This window comes from Daphnia magna, linkage group LG1 (assembly GCF_020631705.1).
Source record: "Daphnia magna isolate NIES linkage group LG1, ASM2063170v1.1, whole genome shotgun sequence".
Classification (NCBI taxonomy): domain Eukaryota; kingdom Metazoa; phylum Arthropoda; class Branchiopoda; order Diplostraca; family Daphniidae; genus Daphnia; species Daphnia magna.
Genome location: NC_059182.1, coordinates 7,181,158 through 7,202,511, shown reverse-complemented (window position 1 = coordinate 7,202,511; position 21,354 = coordinate 7,181,158). Strand labels below are relative to the sequence as shown.

The following is a 21,354-nucleotide window of genomic DNA, read 5'->3' as shown; positions in this document are numbered from 1 at the left end:
GATCTATTTGTTCCACGGAATGTCTTCCATGTTCAAAAGGAGACACACGTTTCATCGAAATATTTTATTTTTATTTCTTTTTCTAGTTAGTATAGTTTACAACCCATACAAATGTAAATGAATAACCCGTTCAAAAAATAAACAAAGACCGGTCCCCGTTTGAATAAAGATGGAAAAGGCTGTTCAACGATTAGCCGAAGGAGTAGATTCGCCTTTGCGTAAAATATGCGTTAGGATCAATCTTAAATCCTCAAACAGAAAACATCGAAAGGAATTTGATTCGATAATCTATAATGGAAGAAATGAACAACGCTTTTAAAAAATATTTTTGCCGCGATAACAAATATTGATCTTAATATTGCGTTGCCCCAAAAATTCGGTAAGGCAGTTAGGCACGGCAACTAAGGTTGCCGACATCTGGATCAGAATTGAAGAAATAGAAAGGCACTACCAACGACAATATTATCAATATAAAAAGAAGAGTTCGTAAACTTTTCAACTGCTTCCTCAAGTTCTGTTGTTCGTCCAAAATTCTATTTAGCTGCGGAGCTATATCTTGCAATAGCTTGGCTGTCGCCGCGTTGTTCAAACCTGATAAGTTCCCTGCAAATTCATCGTCTTTGGCATCACTTGGGGCTACAGAGCAACGTAAGCGATGCTGTTGAATGGTATTCTCGTTCGTTTTCTATAATAGATCATGAACAAAACTTGTAATGTCTTCAGTGATTAGCTATTTCGATAAAAGCTAGTCCTTAGCGGATGTTTACCTTCCATACTTCGGACAACTGCAAGTTTGTTAAAGAGTCACTTTCAACCTGAATGACCAAAATTTTGAAAGGAATGAATGAATTTCATGAAAAGTATTAACAGTTGGTATGATAGAAAAAAAAACCAAAAGTAATAAATTAACGTTTAGCCATTACTGCTTGCAAATCTTGTCAAACTAACCAACAGTCCAGTTTCATGCAATGGATATCAACACGAAATACTTGTTCATCGACAGAAAATTTGAAAGACGAAAGATGAACTACGAAGACGTAAAAAGTTATTACCGTGCACGCCATAACTAAAAATTTGTCTCGGACCAGTTGAGACGCTGAATAACCGGACTGGATGTGGACTGTAACATTCAATGAAGCACCAGTGCAAATAATTCCTGCGCTTGGTCGAACTCTGTACTTATCCGGAGACGTAGTTTTAATCTGAATTGAAAAGACAAGCCATATTTTCAAAATTAATAATTAATACAAATTATTATTTTTTAAGTAAGTACCTTGTAAGCTACATTACAGTTAGCGGCGTTGTTCATGACTAACGTTCCCGTTGTTTCTCCATCCTCGCGCCTAAAAACGATTTCTTCAGCAGGTGCAAGTTGGAGGTACTGACCTAAGAATTTGTTTAATTTTTGAATTCAGATGAAACTTGCGCTGTGAAAACTGAAGAAATTTACCAGGTACTGGTTTTTTAACCGATTCTGAAGAATCGGTAGACGTAGTTTCATTCGACGTTGTGCCTTCAGCAAAGTGAACCTACTCAAATGATCTATAACTTGTGCCTTCAAAATTTAAACACTTTCTTACCTTTTTCCGGGAGTCGTCAAATTGCCCATTCAAATTTACAGGGCCGGATGCGGGCAAAAATTCGGGTTCAAACACAAAATGATAATTAACCGAACCACCCCATTCTGCTAGTTGTTCAGTAACTGGGACAAAATCTTTTAGGTCTGATCTTCCTACAAATTTGACCTATTGTTATAGCAAAACCCATCATCACCAACACACTTCAACTGCTCTCTAAATGTGTTTGGAAAATACCATATTGACAGATTTTGCAGGCATCCATGACTTGATTACTTTCCAAGCAGCTGCAAAACAATTGACAATGAAGTTCATATGATATGATAACTAATAATTTGTGTTTTAAAATGGTTACCATTCAAGATCCATGACATTTCAAAGATTATTATGTAATTCAGAAAATAAGGGTAATAATCTCTGAAAAGCATGATTAAGTACTGAACAAACTCCATGTCCATATTGCTGAGTCCAGCACCTGTCATCTCAAAAAAGACAGAAATCTTGCCACCTTTTTCCTGCTTTTCTAGACGATCAAACCAATAAACTAAAAATTTGTGAAGAGAATGGGTAATCATTCAATGTGTATAAAAGCAAATTGGCTTTCTGTGTTGGGTAATTACCAAGAACTTTATGAATCTCTTCTGACTTGTAAGTTCCTTTGACACTAGACTTCACCTTAACAATGAACAGGGGTTTGCCATCCTTGTCCTTGCAATGGGGAAACATACCACCAGCACAAACAATTTGCTGATTTATGTTTGAATGGCTAATATCTATGGAGAGCAATATATGATGAAATAAAGTTAATTACTTAGGCCAGCTTGTTACCGTTTGCCCCAAATTTCTGTCGCCATTTTAAGGTTCCAATTATCATATTAACTGCTTTTTCTTTATCAAGATCATGGTGTAATAAGAAACGACGAACCCAATCTTTATCATTTTTTAGTCTCTCAAGATCTTTAGGGTGAGCAATTGACTGTAAATCTGAAATTAAAATCATTAGAAAGGTTCCTTTCATAAAATACAATCCATTTTAAGTTACCTTGTTCTGGTGATTCAATTTTTTCTATGGCTCTTTGACGAACCTCAAGGATGTCTTCTTCACTGGGTTCCATTGTGGAAGACGTTACGTCTGTTGCTAAAGCGAAGACAGAATTAAATGAAAAAGTGACGTGTCGCAACTTTCACGATTTCTATTATAATTATGCGACAAAATAAATCAATAAACACTTAGATTTTACAATATGGACAACATTCCCCTCATACAGCAAATGAGAGAAAAGCTTATAGGGAACTCAAGATACTACATACCTCACTTGTTTAAAAGTCACTTTCTTTTTACCACTTTCTAGTAAATTTCCTGTATTGTGGTTTTCCCCTTAGTCCACTCCAAGGACTACTAAGCGATGAGGCCTACCAACAAAACATTTGAGGTAGGAAGACCAAAAATCCAAAAGGATGAAACAATAACCCTATTATTCTAAAGGAAAAAGCCATTGATTGGTCTCCAAATTCAGAGCAAGGTGGCGCTGACAAGTGGTCGAGTTTCAATTCGACTGCTAAGATGTTACTACACCTTTACTATATTCGCGTAATGGGCAGAAGACAGTTAAGTAGGAGATGGGGCTTCTGTACTGCAACATTTTAAATCTCTAACCAAAAGAAAACTTCAATACTTCTTCTATTAATGCACCACTTCACCATTCTTGTTGACTATAACCTTCATCCACGTTATGCTTGCGATGTTACCTCAACCTTAATAGCGGAAAATTTATTGCTGTTGACAACTTTCCGATTTCAGAAGTAGCTCATATGCAGTTAGTATTAAATGTATTTCGCGTTGCAAGCGATTATTTGGCGAACAAAAAGCTATGTTAAGTAAGCGCTGGAAAGAGTCATAGGTAATCTAGTACATTATTTTTAGTAAAAGAACTGAAAATATTCCGTATCTGCAAGGCGAACCAATTCAGCTGTTGGCCCTGTCATCACGCACGGCTAGTGGAACTGAGTGGCCAAACGAACCCAATTTTTCCGAAATCCACAGCTTTTTTTCGATTGCTTTTAAAAATACAATGATCATAAAATGGGGGCTCTAACCATTCAGTATTACACGATATACAATTTTGCGTAATTATTACTTTAAAAAAAAAAATTTAGCAAACACTAGCAAGGAATTTACTTCTCGGATGTAACCGGATGCAATATTCGACTTCAATCATATACTCAATACCGATAAATACCGGTAAAATTATCCACTTACCAATACTCTACCTATTGGCCGAGGTATTCTAGCGTAGCGCCATTAATTTTTCTCGGTCGCAACCGAAAAACATAATGCCTTTGATTTAATGACTCCATGTCAGATGTCACATTCACCACACATGGGACTGGGATGCCACAATTTTTGTCCCGTGATCCAACATCCCTTTTTCTTACAAGCCATATGATAATCGAACGCACGCTGCCCTAGTATAACCGTTCAACATTCAGTAAATAACTAAATGGTTAAAATTGGAGTTTTACTATTTCCTTCGTGATCCGAAATAGAAAGCATATTAAAAGTTGCTTCTTGTTATGATAAAATCCGTTTTCCAAATAGCTGTGCTTTGTTCGGAAAACGCCCACCAGAGACCTCTGGCAGAGATGGAACACAATATTCTTAAACCTCTGGCGTCTGGCCTGCATAATTTGGGACGGTGATGTGATGGTCCAACTGACTGTTGACTGACGCCATTGACTCGTCTTTGTCGTTCGAAGCGATAACGGTTTTCGTAGAAAGAGACATAATTCAATAATATTTTAGTTTATTGTGTCATGTGATTCACACTGTCATTCTCAATCAACACAGTGAGAATGTTTTTGCACAGCCGGATTATGAAATGCAGTGCTTAAATCAGAATTTCTTCCTGTGAAACTTTTGACAACCAAAACATACCTTGGCGCCAATTCACTACTAGTTTTGGCGGGCAATTTTTTGTGACCTGTTGTTGATTATACCCGAAGTGTTTCTCTGTATGAGCTTCTTAGACTCATTTTTTGCTACAAGATACTTCACAAGGCTGTGTTAGCCAATATATTTCAAAATGTTTTATGCCCATTTTGTTCTCGCAAAGAAAGGACCTCTAGCAAGAATTTGGTTAGCTGCCCATTGGGATAAGAAATTAACCAAGGCACATGTCTTTGAAACAAACATCCAAAAATCTGTTGAAGATATTTTACATCCTAAGGTTTCATTACGATTAAAGTTTCTTTTACCACAGTGCTTAAAATCTTGTTTTTGGCTGATTTAAGGTCAAAATTGCCCTCAGAACTTCAGGTCATTTGCTTCTTGGTGTTGTGAGAATATACTCCCGTAAAGCCAAATACCTATTGGCTGATTGCAATGAAGCCTTTGTTAAGATTAAAATGGCATTTAGGCCTGGTATGGTTGACTTGCCTGAAGAAAACAGAGAAGCTGCAGTTCAAGCCATCACCTTGCCTGAAGTTTTCCATGATTTTGATGCAAATGTTCCAGACCTGAAGTGAGTAGTGGACTTTTTTCATTTATAAATTATACAATAATTGGCAATTTTAATAATATTCCCAGTGATGCTGAAATGCAAGCACAGTTTACCCTTAACCAGTCCAGGGCTGAGGAAATTACTATGCGTGAGGATTATGGCTGCCAGTTACCACCCTTGAACCATGATGAAGAAGGTTTTGGTGATCTTGGATTTGGAGATTCTGGTCCCCTTGAAATGATACGAGATGGTTCATCGATAGACCATTCACTCGAACCCGTAAATATAGATATCCAGTTTCGTAGCTTCTACATCTAATGCTCTCTTATTCTAGGGAAGTTTCTTCAGTGAAGTGCGTGATCGCAATGAATCTCGCAGGAATCGTCCGTCTTCATCAATTCGGCAACGTTCCGAAGCAGACACGCCTATTAGAGATGATGGTTTTGGTGGGAACCTTGGGCATGACGAAATTGGTAAAGCAAACGCAAAATGGTTACGTCGCTTTTGTCAGTTCATAGCTAACATGATTTTCCGCAATAGGTGGAGGTCTTTTTGAAGGTGGTGGTCTGTTTGATGATGCCCCAATCGGTGATGTACCATCATTGAATGAACCGTCTGACCTCGTAATTAAAAATAATAATAATAATAATTCTTTCCAGTTTGTATTTCTAACATTGGTTTTGCGTTTGGAAGGATATCAAAGTAGGAATGAAAAGTCGAGAAAATCTGGAAAATGTCAATGGGCCCAATCAAGATTCTGATGATGACGGCATTGATGCTTACGGAGGACCACCATCCGTAGGTGGAAGTAGTTCATCATCACGACCTGTCAGTCCGTTTGGTGGTCCCGTATCTACCAGTATGAGTCACCCTCCGGTGTCACCCAGATCTCCCACACGTGCTTCTGGTGAAATTAATAACCTTGACCAAGGTACTGCCAGCATTCCAGAAGGCGATGATCAAGTACCAGGCGCTAATGCTGACCAAACTACACTTCTTCAAAATGAAGAAGAAGGCTTTGCTCTTGCCCCTGTTGATACGACTACAGTCAAGGGTATGTAACCTTACATAACAGTTTGTCCACGGATCAACAACTCATAAAATTACTGAACTTTAATATTTGATGGATTATCAGGATGGGCTCGTCACAAACGCAAAAGGAAACTTATCGTTGACGAAGTTAAAAACATATCAGGAGAAGAAATGAAATCACAGCTCTCAGATACATCCGACATAGTGACCACTCTGGATTTGGCCCCACCTACGAGAAGACTTATGCACTGGAAAGAAACCGGAGGAGTAGAAAAACTTTTTGCACTTCCCGGGAGGTCAATACCAGCCCGCTCGTTGTTTAGGGTAACCATTCACAATTACTAGATTTATTTTTAACTAGAATTCGCTGTTCTGTTAAATACCAATAATGTTTTGTTATTTCTATTGAATTGATTTTAGGATTACCAAAGGCACCTCACTAGCCAGCCAACAGAAAATGATGACTTCGGGCTAACGCCTGAGGTGGAAAAGGAAAATGTTCCTTTGGAAACAGTGCGCGCCACTGAGGTTGTCGAATCGTTTCGTCAAGACTTTCCAGGTACTGTATTAAATCCATTGGAGGAAATTCTTCATAATGTCAGACTAGTGTGAAACTAATAGACATAATTGTGGATCCTTCCATGAAAAATAAATGTTTTCTATTTTCTGTTGCAGAAGCGCCTACACCTCAACCTGTAAAACGCACAGTAGGACGTAAGCGGAAAGCTCCTGTTGATTTGGAGGCCGAGGCTGAGGAACATCAGAAACGAAGAGAAGTTCAGTATCAGAGCTTACTAGCACCGTCAACACAGTCATCTCCTGTTCCCACCGCCGTTCCGCCATCAGAAATGGGAGATCATTCATTCCCGCAATTTTCACTTCCCGCTTTACCTGAAGTTCAGGCTACAGAGCCATTGCATGCTCCCATCACCCAGCCAGAACCAGTTGAATCTTCATTCGCAGATGCCTCAAGAGCATTATCCGAAATGGAAAACATGGGATACGACCAGGTGTGTATTAACTTTCGCAGTTTATTTATTTATTTATTATTATTATTATTATTATTATTATTTATTTTTTTTTTTTATGGCCACATTATATTTCAAATTTGTAATGTTCTCTAATATTCACATTTCAGAATATGGGAAATCTCGGTTTAGATGTCACTGAATCTTTTACAAATTTGCCTCCACAAACGCCTGGAGCTATTTCTGAGCGTGCACCCCCTACACCTTGGCATGATGACTACGAAATGGCACCATCAGTTGGTCCCGTAAGATTACACAAATGACTTTCGATTTGGGATCGTAAGATTCAACTGATACATAATATATTACAGTTAGATGAGCAGTTGGCGGATGAAACCTATGAGCAATTTGAAGAGCGCGTTGTTAATAAGCGAGCTGCGGCGATGTATAACCTTGTGCGTGCGAAAATGCAGCTAAATGACACGATACCTTTCACGGAAATGGCTTTCCGGAACAACAAGAAACAAGTATGTATTCAGAAAAACGTGGCGTATCTATCTTATCAGTGTATTAAAGAAATCATTTTCTGTAGGTTGCCCAGAAGTTTTACTCTCTACTGGTCCTGAAGAAAAACCAGGTTCTTGAGTTATCACAACCCAAGTCTTACGCTGAAATTATGGTTACACAGGGGCCTAAATTTGATTCGCCGTCCTTGTGATGATGATCGTTCAAACTAAACTGCGTTAAAGGTGTGCGAAAGATTATGTCGAAAACGTGCCGTGTCCTCATGTTTCTTTTTTCCAAATGTTTTGATCAAGAATAGCTATTGTGCGTTTTAAATTCTCTGCCGTATAGAATGATGACGCGTGAATAATTGTAATACAATATCGTGGTTTTGAACTAGTTAGTTTTTAAGAATGTTTAGGAATGTTTGACCCGCATTGGGTTTACAAGAATATATTATGCGTGGTGTCCTGGGGTTGTTTGTAGGATCATTTTTGTATAAAGCATAGGAATCCCGGCAGTATTCTAGAAAATGTGTGATGGAAAATCGGTAAGCGCTGTGCAAAACAGGGAAATATCAGCATCTGGTATTTCCGCGATCACACGCGTGGGGTTACTATTTGTAATCCCGATTTAAGTGTCGCTGCTTGATCTGCAACTTCGTAGTAATCCACATGTCGTTCATAAAAATAATTTAGGTAGGTGTTTACTAGATTGTATTGATCAATAATCTTTCGCAGCTCAAGCTTCACAGATTGAACCACGAAGTATGATCAGATAATCTTTCTAAAATTTCTAGTCGACATAGTCTTTTACCTTAGAATAGAAGGCGCTGGAGCGCAATGGTGCTGTACGGTCGAATGAGACCGTTTGTATAATTTGCCGCTGGACAGCAGCATAGCTGAGCGGGAAAGCGAGAGCAAATAGCTTTGGCAAATAGATATAACTGGGGGATCGATCATATACCTGGGTTATAGGATTAAGTAATCGATAATATGCGGGATAAGGGACGAAAGAGGGCACTAAATAATTGCCATACACACTTGTCGGCTGACAATAACCGCAAAATTGGCAACTTTCGAAGATCAATTCACGTGAACGAATTGTAGATGTTACGACCCTACGACGGCAATCGTCTTTGGCGGACATCTCTACCTCTGATCTTATAGTTCCTTAGCCCTTTCTCCCATTCCAGCTACCACGCAGTGTTTGAACTGCTTCGACTTTACAAAAATAATTAAAAAATAGGCAACACGATTTTAAACTAAAAAATTTCTTTTATTTTTCAATCACGCACCATTTGGACTTTTGGACAGATTTTTCTTTTAAAAGATGCGGAATTATGACATTTATAACTCCTAATTATTGTAGGACTGTAGTTTTATTGGTATTCCCGAAAAACGAGATTTGCCAACCTGCCCCCGGGCCAACTAGCCCCACTTTCCCCTACACACAACTGATTGATTTGAATGCACAGGAAATACTGCATTCGCATCCCTTTGTTTTGAATTCCCAACGATTAACGAAAAAAAAAATGACTATGTAAAATGTTAAACCCGGTTAAACTGGAGTAGAAATTCTAAACATCGTGGAAGCCATCTCCACCTAAACGAAGTTTTCCACGAATCCAGGGAAGGTAATACGTAATCCTAGTGAAAACATCCGGAAATCCAGGCTTAGCACATCTAGAGAAATATAACGAACACTTTAATCAATGAACACTTATAGTAGAAAAACACATTAGCTACACAGCCGAATCGTAATTTTTATGAGGTTCGATAAGGTTAGATTATCTAGAAAACATCATTTAAATATCACAGCGTGATCGTAGAACTTTTCTTAAATTCAAAAACTCACCCTGAACCGAATGACGTAATGCCAGCAAGATACCATCGTCCATCAAGTAAGTTACACTGTAGTGGTCCGCCCGAGTCTCCCTATTGTAGATGTATGGAAAATTATCCATCCAGGTGAGTTCACATTCAAAATGTTATAGAACGTGTATGGTAAGCCTATACTACTGCGCAGTTCAAGAAGTAGGATACACCAAAATCTTTAAACGGAATTTTAGCTTACCACGCAGGTTCCCGAAGCTCCATCTGTTATAGGTCCGGCACAAAGATGGTAATCGTTTATTGGTATGTTATATATAGTACCGTATACTTGTTTACAATGCGAGTTGTCTACAACTGAAAAAAAAAATAAAATTATAGCCTATACTATTTAAATTACTTGCTTCATTCAACTCGTAAGTTACGTACCCGGCAGCTCAGTTTGATGAAGAATATTTTCCAATTTATTCCCTTTTTTCGATTGTCCCCATCCTTAATAAATTTCAGTGGTTCAAGGTGAAATGTTGTCTAATGAAAAAATTTGAAGACCTACCTGTGGCTATACATCTTACTCCTTGAAACGTGTCAACGTCGTCTGGCAAGAATATCTTTGATTATGTTATCCAGGTAAAAAACATGAAATTTCTCTTTTACCTTCTGTTGGTAGGCAAATTGGACGAACACGATCCGTGGCATTTTGCAAACTTTCCGACTTTTGTAATTTCATCAAAGCTTTAAAATCATTAGAAAGAATTCAATTAAAACAAATAGCTAGTCTACGTTATGTTTATTTTAAAATACGTACCAATGTCATGATGATATTCTTTGAATCTTTCATGGAGATAAATTTTTTCTATCATAATTCTTTGTTCAAAACCGTCTTCCGTCGCCCGGTCATGCTCGCCCACAACAGCTGTCCACTAAAAAATATATATTCATCTCATTAACCATGTCAAATACGAACAATTTCTAAAAATTCAGAGCCTACCAGAGGACTGAAGGGAAAATTGAATGCGTCACTAGAATATGCATAGAAACAAGATTTAGCAACATAAATATATATGATACAGATACACACATACATTTAGAAAATATTGTTCAACAGAATTTCTTATTTTACACTTAGCCTAACGATGACTTTTTTCCAGCCCCGTATTATACACTTAACATAATATCTGTAATCCAACAAAGATGTTTTCCATCGTCATCATCAGTTAAAAGCTAAAGTAGTCTAAGCCCGACAGAAAAATGAATTGGCATTTTTGGGGGGGATTTGTTATAAAAAAATTATTTTGACTTTCTTTATGCCACTTTTGTACAGTAAAAAAAAAAACACTTCCTCATAAGCTCATTGGGAGGGTGATGAGCTAAGAAAATCCCAATAAATAATTGTGCTCACAAATTAGAATACCGCTAGACCTGTAGATATAGACTAGATATATTCATATATTACTACTTATTCTAAAATGTAAGCCTTGGGTTGGCTTAAAGCTACATTGTACTTAACCTAACACTAGTTTCTACGAAAAAAGTGTAGACTACATTTTTGTAAATAGGATAGAACATTTTGAAAAAAAGTATCGTAGGCCTAGTGTGGCTGAATGTTGATTTGAATCAGATTATTTTTAATGAATTCGGATGCACGCGATGCATGTCAACTGGAATTTTTCTAAAATATCCTTTACTAAATATTATTGGCGTCAAGTAAATTTTTTTTTCCCGTTTTTGTTAGTTCTATTTATTATTTTTTCTTGCAATCCAATTCAACAGATTTTTTGTAAATTCCCGGTTGATTTTTTGTCACGTTGATTAACTGCACTATAATTTTTCACATAATTTTTCCTTATCATTTGTTCTTTCTTAAAGCTGAACGAAAATCGTTGTTCTCTAATCTCTTTCTATTGTGGTCAAGGTATATTCTATCGCAAATTTTCCTGAGGTGTGCTTTTTGAAATAAAAATTGGTTTCCCTTCAAAATTATTCAGCTGGCTTTTCTGTTTATTGAAGCAGCTCTTTGTGGCGTTCGTATATTAAGAAAAAAATTTATGGAGTTCCTCAATTTTCAGTACACTTATCAATAAATCATAGATATATGTGTCTATTCTACATTTAGGAAACATCTAAGACCCCTAAACACACACCTAAGCTATAGGACCATTTCGATGGTGAATGTTAGGCTGAAAACTATGTTTTACTGTAGACTATAATTTAAAACCTTTTGCTGCCATGGAGCAACGGTAAGAAGCCGATACTATCGTAATTATTACCAACAATCGACGTAACCCGTTTGCTTTCCTTAATGTCCAATGATCATTTTCTATTCTGAAGTTCCAAGCGACCGATTCCAAGTTCCTGGTGAACAATTATTCGACAAAACGGTAGGGCCTACGTAGAATATTTTGGCCTCATTGTTGTCTGTTAATGCTGGGTTTTCTACGATCGTTGGCAGGAGCCGGCAAAAGCATATACAAAGAAGGCGCAATGCTGGGAAATATGGGGAAAATGCAGTTGACGCGTATACACTATGACTATGGGTAAGACTTGCATTCGTTAACCCTGTTTTCCTAGATGGTTCGCATGTTTAAATTTTTTATTCTTGAGTCATCAAATGTAAGTAAAATTTTAAAGATAAAAACAAATATTTCTCATCAGCTATAATTATAATTAAGGAAACATTTTGTATGGAGTTCAGTGTAGCATTTCAGCTTATTAATATAGGCTACTATAGGTTCAAAAAGCCCTTTGTGCAATAACGCAGGTTATAATATTGCGGGGGAAAATTAGTAGACTACTAAATTTCATAAAAAAGTTAGGCTATCTGTTGACATTATTCCAAAAGTAGTCCACAACTAAATAACTTTTTTTTTTTATCTTAGTAGAATCTAATTGTAATAGTCATGGACGAAGATTCGACCTACTTGGAAATGCAGTGTGCTGCTGTCAAGACCCAATAATCTCCATTCAACCCATTTAATAAGACACCTCCACACCAGTGTCCAACGAAGCCCAATTTAGGATGTAGTAATTGTAAAGAGACCTAGATGAAATTCAAAGATGTTATTTTTAAAATCTATATTCTTTTAATTGTAGCTCCCCAAATTCCGAAATTTCGTCATTCAAGTAGCAGAGAAAATACAAAGGCTAACGTTCTTAGTAAATATTTAACATAATATTATTAAATAATCATTCAAATAGCTGAAATCACTATAGACCTATAGCTTATGATCAATTATGTTAGCGTTAGATAAACCTACTGTCCAACTACTATACTCAAAACAGAAATTATACAAAAACGCTTCCATTAAAGATACACAAGTTGACAATGTAGGCCTATGCGTCTGAATAAGGATAATAACCTCCAACCTCTGAATTTACAGAAAATGTATCTACCCTCTTATATAGCCTACAAACTACCAGCGATTAGACTACTAGGCTATTCTCATCATATTCCAAATGCTTTGAACCTCCGTATTTCTATTTTAAATGTAAGCATTCATAAACTCCAATAACCACTTACTTGCCAAGGCCATGCGCCTGGTTTGCTCTGTTTCCCGTTAATGATGCGGGCATTTTGTGTCTCTCTTTCAAATTGTTCGTCGTGTTTGTTACTCATTTTTTTAAAAATTGATTTAAGTAAGTAATTTTTATCTCTTGGGCCTATATAACTAACAGCTTCTTCAATGTCGCGTGGTCTTCGTTGTCTGTAGAACTTGCTGATTCCGCATTCTATAATAATTAGAAGAAACTTTAGGTCATTGAAATTGACGTTGTTTTAATTATTGGCGCCTCAAAGTTATGATAAATTCTTTTACTATTATTGGCATCTTGAACTGCCAAATTTTTTCTAAGAAACAAATGTGCACAGTTACTATATGCTCAACGATAATCAGTTTTATGACAATCTACTCTTTATGGGAATTGACTGGCGTGTAAAAATTTCCCATCATTCATTCAGAATGAAAATATTTTGCTTTGAAGATCTTTTGAAGATCTTCGATCCATTTGTTCGAGTCTTGTAATGTCTTGTTAGGGAGCACGCTAGCCTACATGTTATTCAACCCATCTCTATAGATCATCCCTTACAAGTTAGTAGCATGCATTGGTCGACGATATTCCAAAGTAAAAATGAATTGAGCGACGATCTTTCGCAGAAAAAACCCCCCCAAAAAACAAAAAACAAATGGCAGTATATGATACTCAAGAGTAATGTCTTAGTGAGAAATTAAGTGAAAGTGTCACCGCCTATAGCTAATACAAGCTAAAAGACCCGGGTATCTGGTACTGGGACTATATTTGGGGTGTTGTTTAACGAGAGAATAAAAAAAATTTTAACTAGATTAAATTTAAAAAACCAAATTAACTTTTATTTTAACGAAAAAAAAGGGGAACTTTTTCGTTTTGTTTTCATTGTCCTTGCAATATAAGTAAAACAACTTCATATCAGCTTGGCTGCTAAATTATTAAGTAAAATTATATAAAGTACCATTGGAAGGCGTGGCATCAATGTTATCTAATGGGTGAAGAAAATCAAAACTTGGAAAGGTAAATGGTAGATTATCTTCAGGGAATTCCTTGGAAGAGTTTGTGCAGCAAACATTGCCAATTTCTATAGCCAAGAAAAGAAAAACTGAAATCCATCGAACGAGCACTTTAAACTCCGTTTCCATAATATCAACACTTGATTCGAAGAATGATGGATGTTGCAAAGGAGGTGATAAAACTTTGTCTTTTTAAAACAATTAATTTTTTTAAGTTTAAGCGGAACTCAATTTTATTGTGGCTAGTTCCACGATGATACCTAAGCAACGTAACTTCGTTCACTGAAGAGAGCACTATAGGAGCGGCGGCAAATAAAAGAATCAGCTGAAGAGATTTCACTGAACGGGGTTAACGGAGGAGCGGAAGCTGCTTGGCAATTTGAATGAAAAGCAGTGCTGATTCATCTAATGCTGATATTCTTTTAAAAGATTTTCCGGCGACTGACGCTGCTTTATCTCGAAGTTTTACAAACACGACTGAATGCTTACTGCTTGCGTTTGGAATCCTATAACTATTCTATGACTATTTTTGGATTCATTAATCGTTACTTTTCTCTTCGTAATCCTTTCATTTGTTCTGCTCTCTCCACACTTTCTCTTGGTTTCCGCAACAAGATGGTTTTTACGTGAAATTGAGGTCACAAAGCCTATACAGCTCGTCGGTCCTTTACAACGATTCAACCACCATGGAGAAACAACGTCGCATACTAGGGTGTCCTGTTACTTTCTACCTACAGTCGTTTACACACCAATTACGCTCTGTTGGGCTGTTAGGTTAGACAAAGATCTTTGCTTTGAAATGCTCAATGCTTTTTGTCAAACCCGCGTATTCCATAAATCTAAAAACTTTAATTATGCTCGCGCTTTATACGAATATGTGAGTTTTGTTTGTTTAGGGGGTTTTGAAGCTTTTGGAATACAAAGAGACAGTGTAAATAATCTAATAGGGATTGTTAAAGGCAATCTGAAAAGGTTGTTGGCTGACTGGGTTTGGCGCCACCACGATCCCTAAGCACATGAACACTTCATATGCCCGTCACTTTCTAGTATGTGCTTTGTTTTCTCTGAAAGCTCTGAAAGTACGTCACGGAAGTATGCTTTGTCGTTTTCTTGCGTGATAATGAGTCTCTTTTGAACGGTTAGAGAAAGCAGGTCACAGCTTGGCTGTTTGTGCTTTGTGGTCACTTGCGTCATGCTTGCCTTCATCCTATGTTGCTCCAAGGAAAAAAAAGGGAAAAGGAAAACAAAAACAAAAACAAAAACAAAAACAAAAAAAAAAGTTCCTAAAGGGAAAAAATTCGAAACGCCAGTTATATTATTTGGGCCATACCGGCACAAGACATCTAGAGGAGAGTGGGGTCAATTGAGACACAGGGCAATTGAAACAAAAATTGTTTCTCACGCCATATGAGAGGAATTTAAAAAAAAAATTTGGGTTAATAGAATGACAGGGTTTACAAGTTTAGAAAAATTCACGAGTTTTTTTATTTAAAACTTTTAAAGTTATCTCGAAAAATCAATCTTTTGTACTCCCTCTGTTAATTTTGCTTTTTTTGTTTTGAATCCTAAAATGGTATGCTGTAATAATAAATTAGTTTTAAACGATTTGAAATTCATTTTTCTATAACTTAATGTCATTAATTTTTTTCCTGCATTCTTAAATAATTTTAAATAATTAAATGTAACGATGACCCTATTGTGCTGGGGTAATTGAAACACTATGTTAATATTCCCTGTCCGTGAGTGGGTGCATTTTTTTTGCAAGTATTTGATGTAATTCATTTCAAAAAATGTAAATCATCATATTAACACAACACAACTATAATACTTGCATTAGCTGTTTGGGATTTATTTGAAAAAGCATGTAGCTTAATGGGATTTTTTAAAATTTAATTATTTAAATATTTTAAACTTAAGTACGATACACCATAAGCATATGTAAAAAATCTATAAATTGCACTGTACCTTGTGGCAGAGTTGCCGTGATCGAACTCAATTTTTGATCGAGATCAAACTCAAACTCAAAAATTGATCGATCGCTCACCTCATTTAAGGATGAGTTTGATCGCGATCAAACTCAAAATTTTTGATCGAACTCAAACTCAATTTTGCAATCAATATTTCTTGCTGCACGCAATCTAGTAATAGTAAATATAATTAAGTGCCAAGAATGTTACTATTGAAGTCGTGCACTAGTGAAACTGTCAACGTTTTTTGAAAAGTACTGTCAGATTAGTTTCATAAATTACATTATTGTATTTATATTTTCCAATTAGAGTATTGTAAAGTGAAGCTGTGTAACAATAACTATGTCAGGGCTGTCTGATAGTGAAGATTTTGATTGACATTTGTGTGTCGAATTAATTCTTTTGGCTTGTTCGATATAAGTAAAAATAAGGAAATTAACAAAAGAAAACGGTTTAAGTCTTAAATGAAAGCTCAAAGAACAAATATCTGTATAAATTTTACATTGTGTTTATTTTATTGACCGATAGATGGCGCAAGAAATTAATCGCGACGATAAGTTTGATCGAACTCAAACTCATTGACAGTTGAGTTTGATCGAACTCAAAAAAATTGATCGCACGGCAAGTCTGCCTTGTGGTAAAATTTGATCACACTAGCATTTGTGGATGATGAGATATCGTGATTTTGATTTCATGTGGGTATAAAGAAGCTTCCTTATGGGAAAACCCACGTTGCAATTGCGTCGACCCACCGTTTCCATTGCCCTGCTACCATGACAATTGAAACACAAAAAGTGACCTTAGTTTTTTACAATTTCCTACAACTAAGCTTAATTTTTCCTCATAAAAAAATACTGTTTAGTAGCTGAGATAGTAGGCTACAATCCTATATCATTTTTATGTTAAAATTTTCAGTTTTGTTTTTAAGAGATACAAAAAACCAAAAAGTGTCTCAATTGACCCCACCGCAAAAGCTACGCGTCAGTCACTTGCTCTATAGTATAAAGAATGATTTGTAACAAAAAGAGGTGATTGCTGTAGGGGGCTAGGAGATAAAAGGGAAAAACCGGAAGTGTCCAAGATGGGTCCGGTCTACCCTATTGAAAGTTTGGTAATTGGCCAAATGGGAGGCTAGTAAGACAGATCTTTGATTCAACCCTTACAATGGATTAATTAGGAACTAGTTTTCAAATTACCTTCCCAGCATTCCTGAAAACTGAGAAAACTATAACTGCATTCATAAAATTTGTTTTAGACTAGGGGGAAAATCGGGTCTGTCTAGGGAGAACAGAGGTGCATGGGGTAGAAAATGGTGCAAACCGGATCATGAACCGGGTAAATGGAACCAGTTTTGGTATTTCATTACCCACATGAAACCAGGAGGTAGTGGGCATAACAACCGAAGAACTATCTCCACTAGCATTGCTCGTCCTCGAGACATTATATATGGACGTTCGTCGCTCCCACCTACGTCCGTCGTCTTTCGAGACGGTTTGGATGTTCCATGGAAGTAAAATTTTGAATGTCCTTGGTATCATCGTAAACGAACATCCAGGTATTGTTCCGCAGGGGACAAAAATTGGCCTTGGGTAGCCCGTTACAATTTAGATGTCCCGTGGATGTAAAAAAAATAGACCTTCATAAACGGACCCATTTTTACATCCATGGGACGTCGGAGGTATGTATGTATTCAAATAAACATATTGCATGTAATTATATTAATAATAAAAGTTAAGAGTTTTTGATTTATTATAATATAGTCTAAGTAACCCACTTTTAAAATTAAATTTTGTTTAAAACTAAGTGGGGTTTTAATTTTCCACCACAACGTGATTGGATTGGCAAACGGAAGTACTAGCTTGGGTTTGGGGGGGTATAAGACAAACTCTTGGCTTTTTATAAAAATTTTTAATAAATAAAAAAAAAAATTAATGAAGAGTTAGGTTTTACGATTTCATTTACATTTTTTTATATCGAGGTGCTCGATAATTTGTATGAGCGATTCGTAGTGTAACAAGAACAGCAAAATATAAATACTAGAATGAAAATAATTCAAGTCTATCTAAGTTTTAAAAATTGTACTAAGCATATATTTAAATAAGACAGCTGTTGGGCATCGCCAGCAGCAGACATTTCACAAGTATTTCACAATATTTTGATTTCGTAACAAATATAGTTGATTTAAATATGATTGAAATGGTAGAATGGACAGGGTATCTTACTATGACGCGATAGGCCCGGGTTCGAATCACGAGTCGGGGATGTTCATTTTACTTATAATGTCTTCTTTATAACCAAAAGAAGTCCTTTCGGATGTTCTTAGAATATCCGATGGCATCTTCCGGGGAGGTCTTGTAATATTCAATCGATACCCGAGGGACATCCAGTTCGGAGATCGGGCAGTTCCACGGATGTCCGTTGGATATCACCCTTATCCGGGTTGGATAAACTGCGGATGTCCGTGGGAGCGACCTGTGCTATGGGGGAAGCTATAGGGCTGTTCGACATCTTTTTTAAGATTTGTTGAAATCGTGAAACGCAGCAACTCATGTATTTTTTCGTCTGCTACGAGTGACTTGTGTAGTTCTGCGAAATATTAATTTAAAAAAAAAACAGTGATAGAAAAGGGGGTTGTTTTGAAGTTCTGATGTGTTTTCTTTATATATTAGTTCGTTATAGTGTTAGTGTTTAACTATGTCACTGTCTAGTTATGCCAGTGGACTTAGTATTGATGCCAAAAAACGTTATTTGGAAAAGTTACAAATGTTTAACAGTGATTGTCCATATTGTATTCCTAATTCTCTGTGGAAACACGGTTTAGACTGTTGTCCAATTGTTCCAAAAATTAAACTAATCATAATTGTTATGATTAGCTGGCTTTACATGAAACGAATGAAGTTGCAAAAATCAATATGCTACCGTAATGTTAACTTACCTAAAACTCTACAATAGAACCATACGAACCTACGTGCAGCATCTTTATGAAGAATGAATGAAGAAAAATGAAAGTGCCACCACACAACCAATCTTCACCAGATTTTTGGCTTCTAGGTTGTGGGGCCAAACCATTAACCAATCAATAGTATTAAGAAAACCAAGGGGTTTAAGAATAAAACATGATTTCGTGGGTTTACCGTACGATAAAGCCCAGCAAGGAAAAAGGATGAACTTGGGCTTCTAGTAATTAACAATTTACTCAAACCCATGTTTACTACTGTCAGCTGTAATGTGCTTAAGGTGTATTGTACCCATTCATGGTAATACACAACCAGATGTGCGTCACCAATATTGTGAACAAACAAACCTTACACTTACATCTCGTTTAAGTATAATTTTACAGTGGCAACGGTATCTCCATGCCACAAAATCAATATTCAACAACCACCCAAAAACTATAAAATAAGATTAGAAAAATATGAGAACAATTTTATAATTAAAGAAATACCTTGGGTAACATTTTATACAACCATCACTGATATCTAATGCAGCAGCCTAAATAATTCAGGAAAATTTATAATCGACACAAAAATTTACGTGTCGTACTGTCTCATTACGCAGAATACCTTTCAATCAGATAATTTAAAATTTGGTGAATGTTTAAATCTGAATACTAACTTTTTTATATTTCACAGAATACACAAGTCACTCGTAGCAGACGAAAAAAATACATGAGTTGCTGCGTCTCACGATTTCAACAAAAGATGTCGAAAGCCCTATATCTGGATTCGAACTCGGATCTCCCGCACCACAGCCAAATGTTATTCCACTGTGACAATGTACAGATATGCTTTCGATTATTTCAGATTATTTTCAAAGAATCCAATCGAATTGTTGTAAAACACTACAGTTTTTTTCGATAACAAATCACATACAGGATTTTTAAGAAGTCAAGATGATGTCGAACTTAGGTTAAACCAGAAGTCTATAAATTGCAATTAAACAATTTATGCTAAATAGTTTTAAAATTTTAAACTTCATCATGATTTATTAAGTTTAAAGTAGTTTTTTATTATTTGAAATTAAAATCTTATCATAAGTATACTTGCTTCAAATATTATTAAATGCCGATTAATATATACTTTCTGTAAGTTAATTTCCAATGGCTTGGTTCCCGTAAGCTAAAAGGCAAGCCTGTGCAAACAAACTCACGAATTAAATATATTTTATTAATTTTTTGTAATAAATTTAAAAATAAACCATCTGGCAAATAGATAACTACTCCTTTATTTTTAAAATTTTTCGTATTAAATGCTGGACTTAAAATAAAAATACTTCCAAGGGAAAAATTTGAACATGGTTAAGTTCTCCCCTTTTGGAAACAAATAAATTTTGAGAATTAATAATGAAACTTAGCGATCGGCCCCAATTAGCTCTAATCGAGTTAACCGCTCCGCCCCGATAAAGTGCATTCGGGGCTGAATTGAGGTTCCACTTTTTCAACCGGGGCGGTGCGGGGAAAAATTTGAGGTTATCCCGTTGCCCCGACGCAAATTTTTAAAAATTCCGTTCTTTCGGTTTCAGAGTAAAAATCGAGGAAGCGGGTAGAACGAGCTATTATCGGGGTTGTTATCGGATCGATCGGGTGAAACAGTCAATCGATTATGTTTTTGCATCGATGAATCGATTGATTGCAATCGGGGTAGCTTCCCTGATTAAGTACCTCGATTAAACCCCAATCAATTCGGGGAGAAGAATTTTCCACCCTGAGCCACGCCTCGATGGCCCGAAATGAGAAACCCGATTGGCAAAAAAGCGCCCCGATTAGCTCGAGGGCGATCCTTAAATGAAACAATTGAAAATCTTCTTGGCTGTTGGAAGGAGGTCCGAAGAATATAATTTTCGCACATCCATCGCACTTCCAAGGTGACTAGCTGACGGACATCCCTGGAACTACCCATTGAGTACATGGATATTTAACGGATGTTCGGCCATGATTAAGACATCCGACGGCAGAAATGTGCTATATGGGCTAAGGCATCTGCAAAGCCTGCAGAAACAGATCGCTCAGCCAGTTGTCCAGCTGACTCCAGCTATTACAAATCATCATTTTTATCAACAGCAACAACAACACGAAGAGCAATGAAACTGGGAATCGGACAATAACCATAGACAGTACGGTCAAATAGATTTCAACCAAATGCAAGCTGGTTTCATTCCTATGGAAGCTGGCGGTATGGATCATCAGTCTTTTTGGCCAGGAATCTTTTTCCCTTGGACGAACTCTATTGTAAGTATTTTCGAACAAGCAATTAAGTTTTCATGGAAACCCAAGTTTGGATGACTGGATTAAGCTCTTTCGTGTACTTTTAGGGAGCCGGGGTAGGCGTAGTTGCTTGTCCGATTTTAATCCTGTTGATTGAGATTGGAACGCTAGTTGCCAAAGCTCAGGGTTTCCTTAAACTAACGAGCAAAATCTATTCCACTGATGGCTGTCAC

General features: G+C 36.6%; 3 protein-coding genes and 1 long non-coding RNA gene across 5 annotated transcripts; 1 reads left to right on the top strand and 3 right to left on the bottom strand.

Annotated features, from left to right (window-relative positions):
• Window positions 1-49: 49 nt before the first annotated feature.
• LOC116928613 (motile sperm domain-containing protein 2) lies at window positions 50-3,069 on the bottom strand. Of its 2 annotated transcripts, none has more exons than XM_032935727.2 (12): window positions 2,889-3,069; window positions 2,620-2,770; window positions 2,406-2,561; window positions 2,198-2,350; window positions 1,933-2,121; window positions 1,815-1,864; window positions 1,581-1,745; window positions 1,451-1,529; window positions 1,274-1,386; window positions 1,053-1,202; window positions 768-815; window positions 50-685 (listed from the first exon to the last, which is right to left on the bottom strand). In XM_032935727.2, the coding sequence occupies exons 2-12, from the start codon at window positions 2,690-2,692 to the stop codon at window positions 389-391; spliced, it is 1,473 nt and encodes a 490-aa protein (XP_032791618.1). In that variant the 5' UTR covers window positions 2,693-2,770; window positions 2,889-3,069; the 3' UTR covers window positions 50-388. The 2 variants fall into 2 exon arrangements, with proteins under 2 accessions (XP_032791618.1, XP_032791611.1); XM_032935720.2 differs by having other exon boundaries at window positions 2,620-2,715.
• Window positions 3,070-4,282: 1,213 nt separating this feature from the next.
• On the top strand, window positions 4,283-7,977 carry LOC116928566 (double-strand-break repair protein rad21 homolog). The gene is made up of 12 exons (XM_032935663.2): window positions 4,283-4,804; window positions 4,869-5,098; window positions 5,164-5,356; window positions 5,412-5,550; window positions 5,618-5,700; window positions 5,771-6,131; window positions 6,213-6,433; window positions 6,530-6,668; window positions 6,785-7,119; window positions 7,248-7,382; window positions 7,449-7,604; window positions 7,670-7,977. The coding sequence occupies exons 1-12, from the start codon at window positions 4,661-4,663 to the stop codon at window positions 7,793-7,795; spliced, it is 2,262 nt and encodes a 753-aa protein (XP_032791554.1). The 5' UTR covers window positions 4,283-4,660; the 3' UTR covers window positions 7,796-7,977.
• Window positions 7,978-8,838: 861 nt separating this feature from the next.
• On the bottom strand, window positions 8,839-14,470 carry LOC116928558 (trypsin-1). The gene is made up of 11 exons (XM_045179483.1): window positions 13,897-14,470; window positions 12,931-13,139; window positions 12,332-12,450; window positions 10,402-10,432; window positions 10,219-10,333; window positions 10,068-10,145; window positions 9,967-10,008; window positions 9,843-9,905; window positions 9,658-9,770; window positions 9,439-9,518; window positions 8,839-9,266 (listed from the first exon to the last, which is right to left on the bottom strand). The coding sequence occupies exons 1-11, from the start codon at window positions 14,078-14,080 to the stop codon at window positions 9,161-9,163; spliced, it is 1,140 nt and encodes a 379-aa protein (XP_045035418.1). The 5' UTR covers window positions 14,081-14,470; the 3' UTR covers window positions 8,839-9,160.
• Window positions 14,471-19,140: 4,670 nt separating this feature from the next.
• LOC116928550 lies at window positions 19,141-19,560 on the bottom strand. Its single transcript, XR_004397303.2, has 3 exons — window positions 19,482-19,560; window positions 19,364-19,410; window positions 19,141-19,310 (listed from the first exon to the last, which is right to left on the bottom strand). It is a non-coding gene; the product is annotated as an uncharacterized LOC116928550 (long non-coding RNA).
• Window positions 19,561-21,354: the final 1,794 nt, after the last annotated feature.

Bases quoted from the DNA above. Each gene is read 5' to 3' on its own strand.
- LOC116928613 (XM_032935727.2), bottom strand. From the start codon at position 2,692: ATGGAACCCAGTGAAGAAGACATCCTTGAGGTTCGTCAAAGAGCCATA. The intron at 2,122-2,197 runs GTAATTACCCAA...ACAAATTTTTAG, and splicing joins AGAGATTCATAAAGTTCTTG to TTTATTGGTTTGATCGTCTA. The intron at 1,203-1,273 runs GTACTTACTTAA...TTTTCAATTCAG, and splicing joins ACTGTAATGTAGCTTACAAG to ATTAAAACTACGTCTCCGGA.
- LOC116928566 (XM_032935663.2), top strand. From the start codon at position 4,661: ATGTTTTATGCCCATTTTGTTCTCGCAAAGAAAGGACCTCTAGCAAGA. The intron at 4,805-4,868 runs GTTTCATTACGA...GGCTGATTTAAG, and splicing joins AAGATATTTTACATCCTAAG to GTCAAAATTGCCCTCAGAAC. The intron at 7,383-7,448 runs GTAAGATTACAC...AATATATTACAG, and splicing joins TGGCACCATCAGTTGGTCCC to TTAGATGAGCAGTTGGCGGA.
- LOC116928558 (XM_045179483.1), bottom strand. From the start codon at position 14,080: ATGGAAACGGAGTTTAAAGTGCTCGTTCGATGGATTTCAGTTTTTCTT. The intron at 10,009-10,067 runs GTAAAAGAGAAA...TATTCTTGCCAG, and splicing joins AATTTGCCTACCAACAGAAG to ACGACGTTGACACGTTTCAA. The intron at 9,906-9,966 runs GTAGGTCTTCAA...AAATTTATTAAG, and splicing joins AGTAAGATGTATAGCCACAG to GATGGGGACAATCGAAAAAA.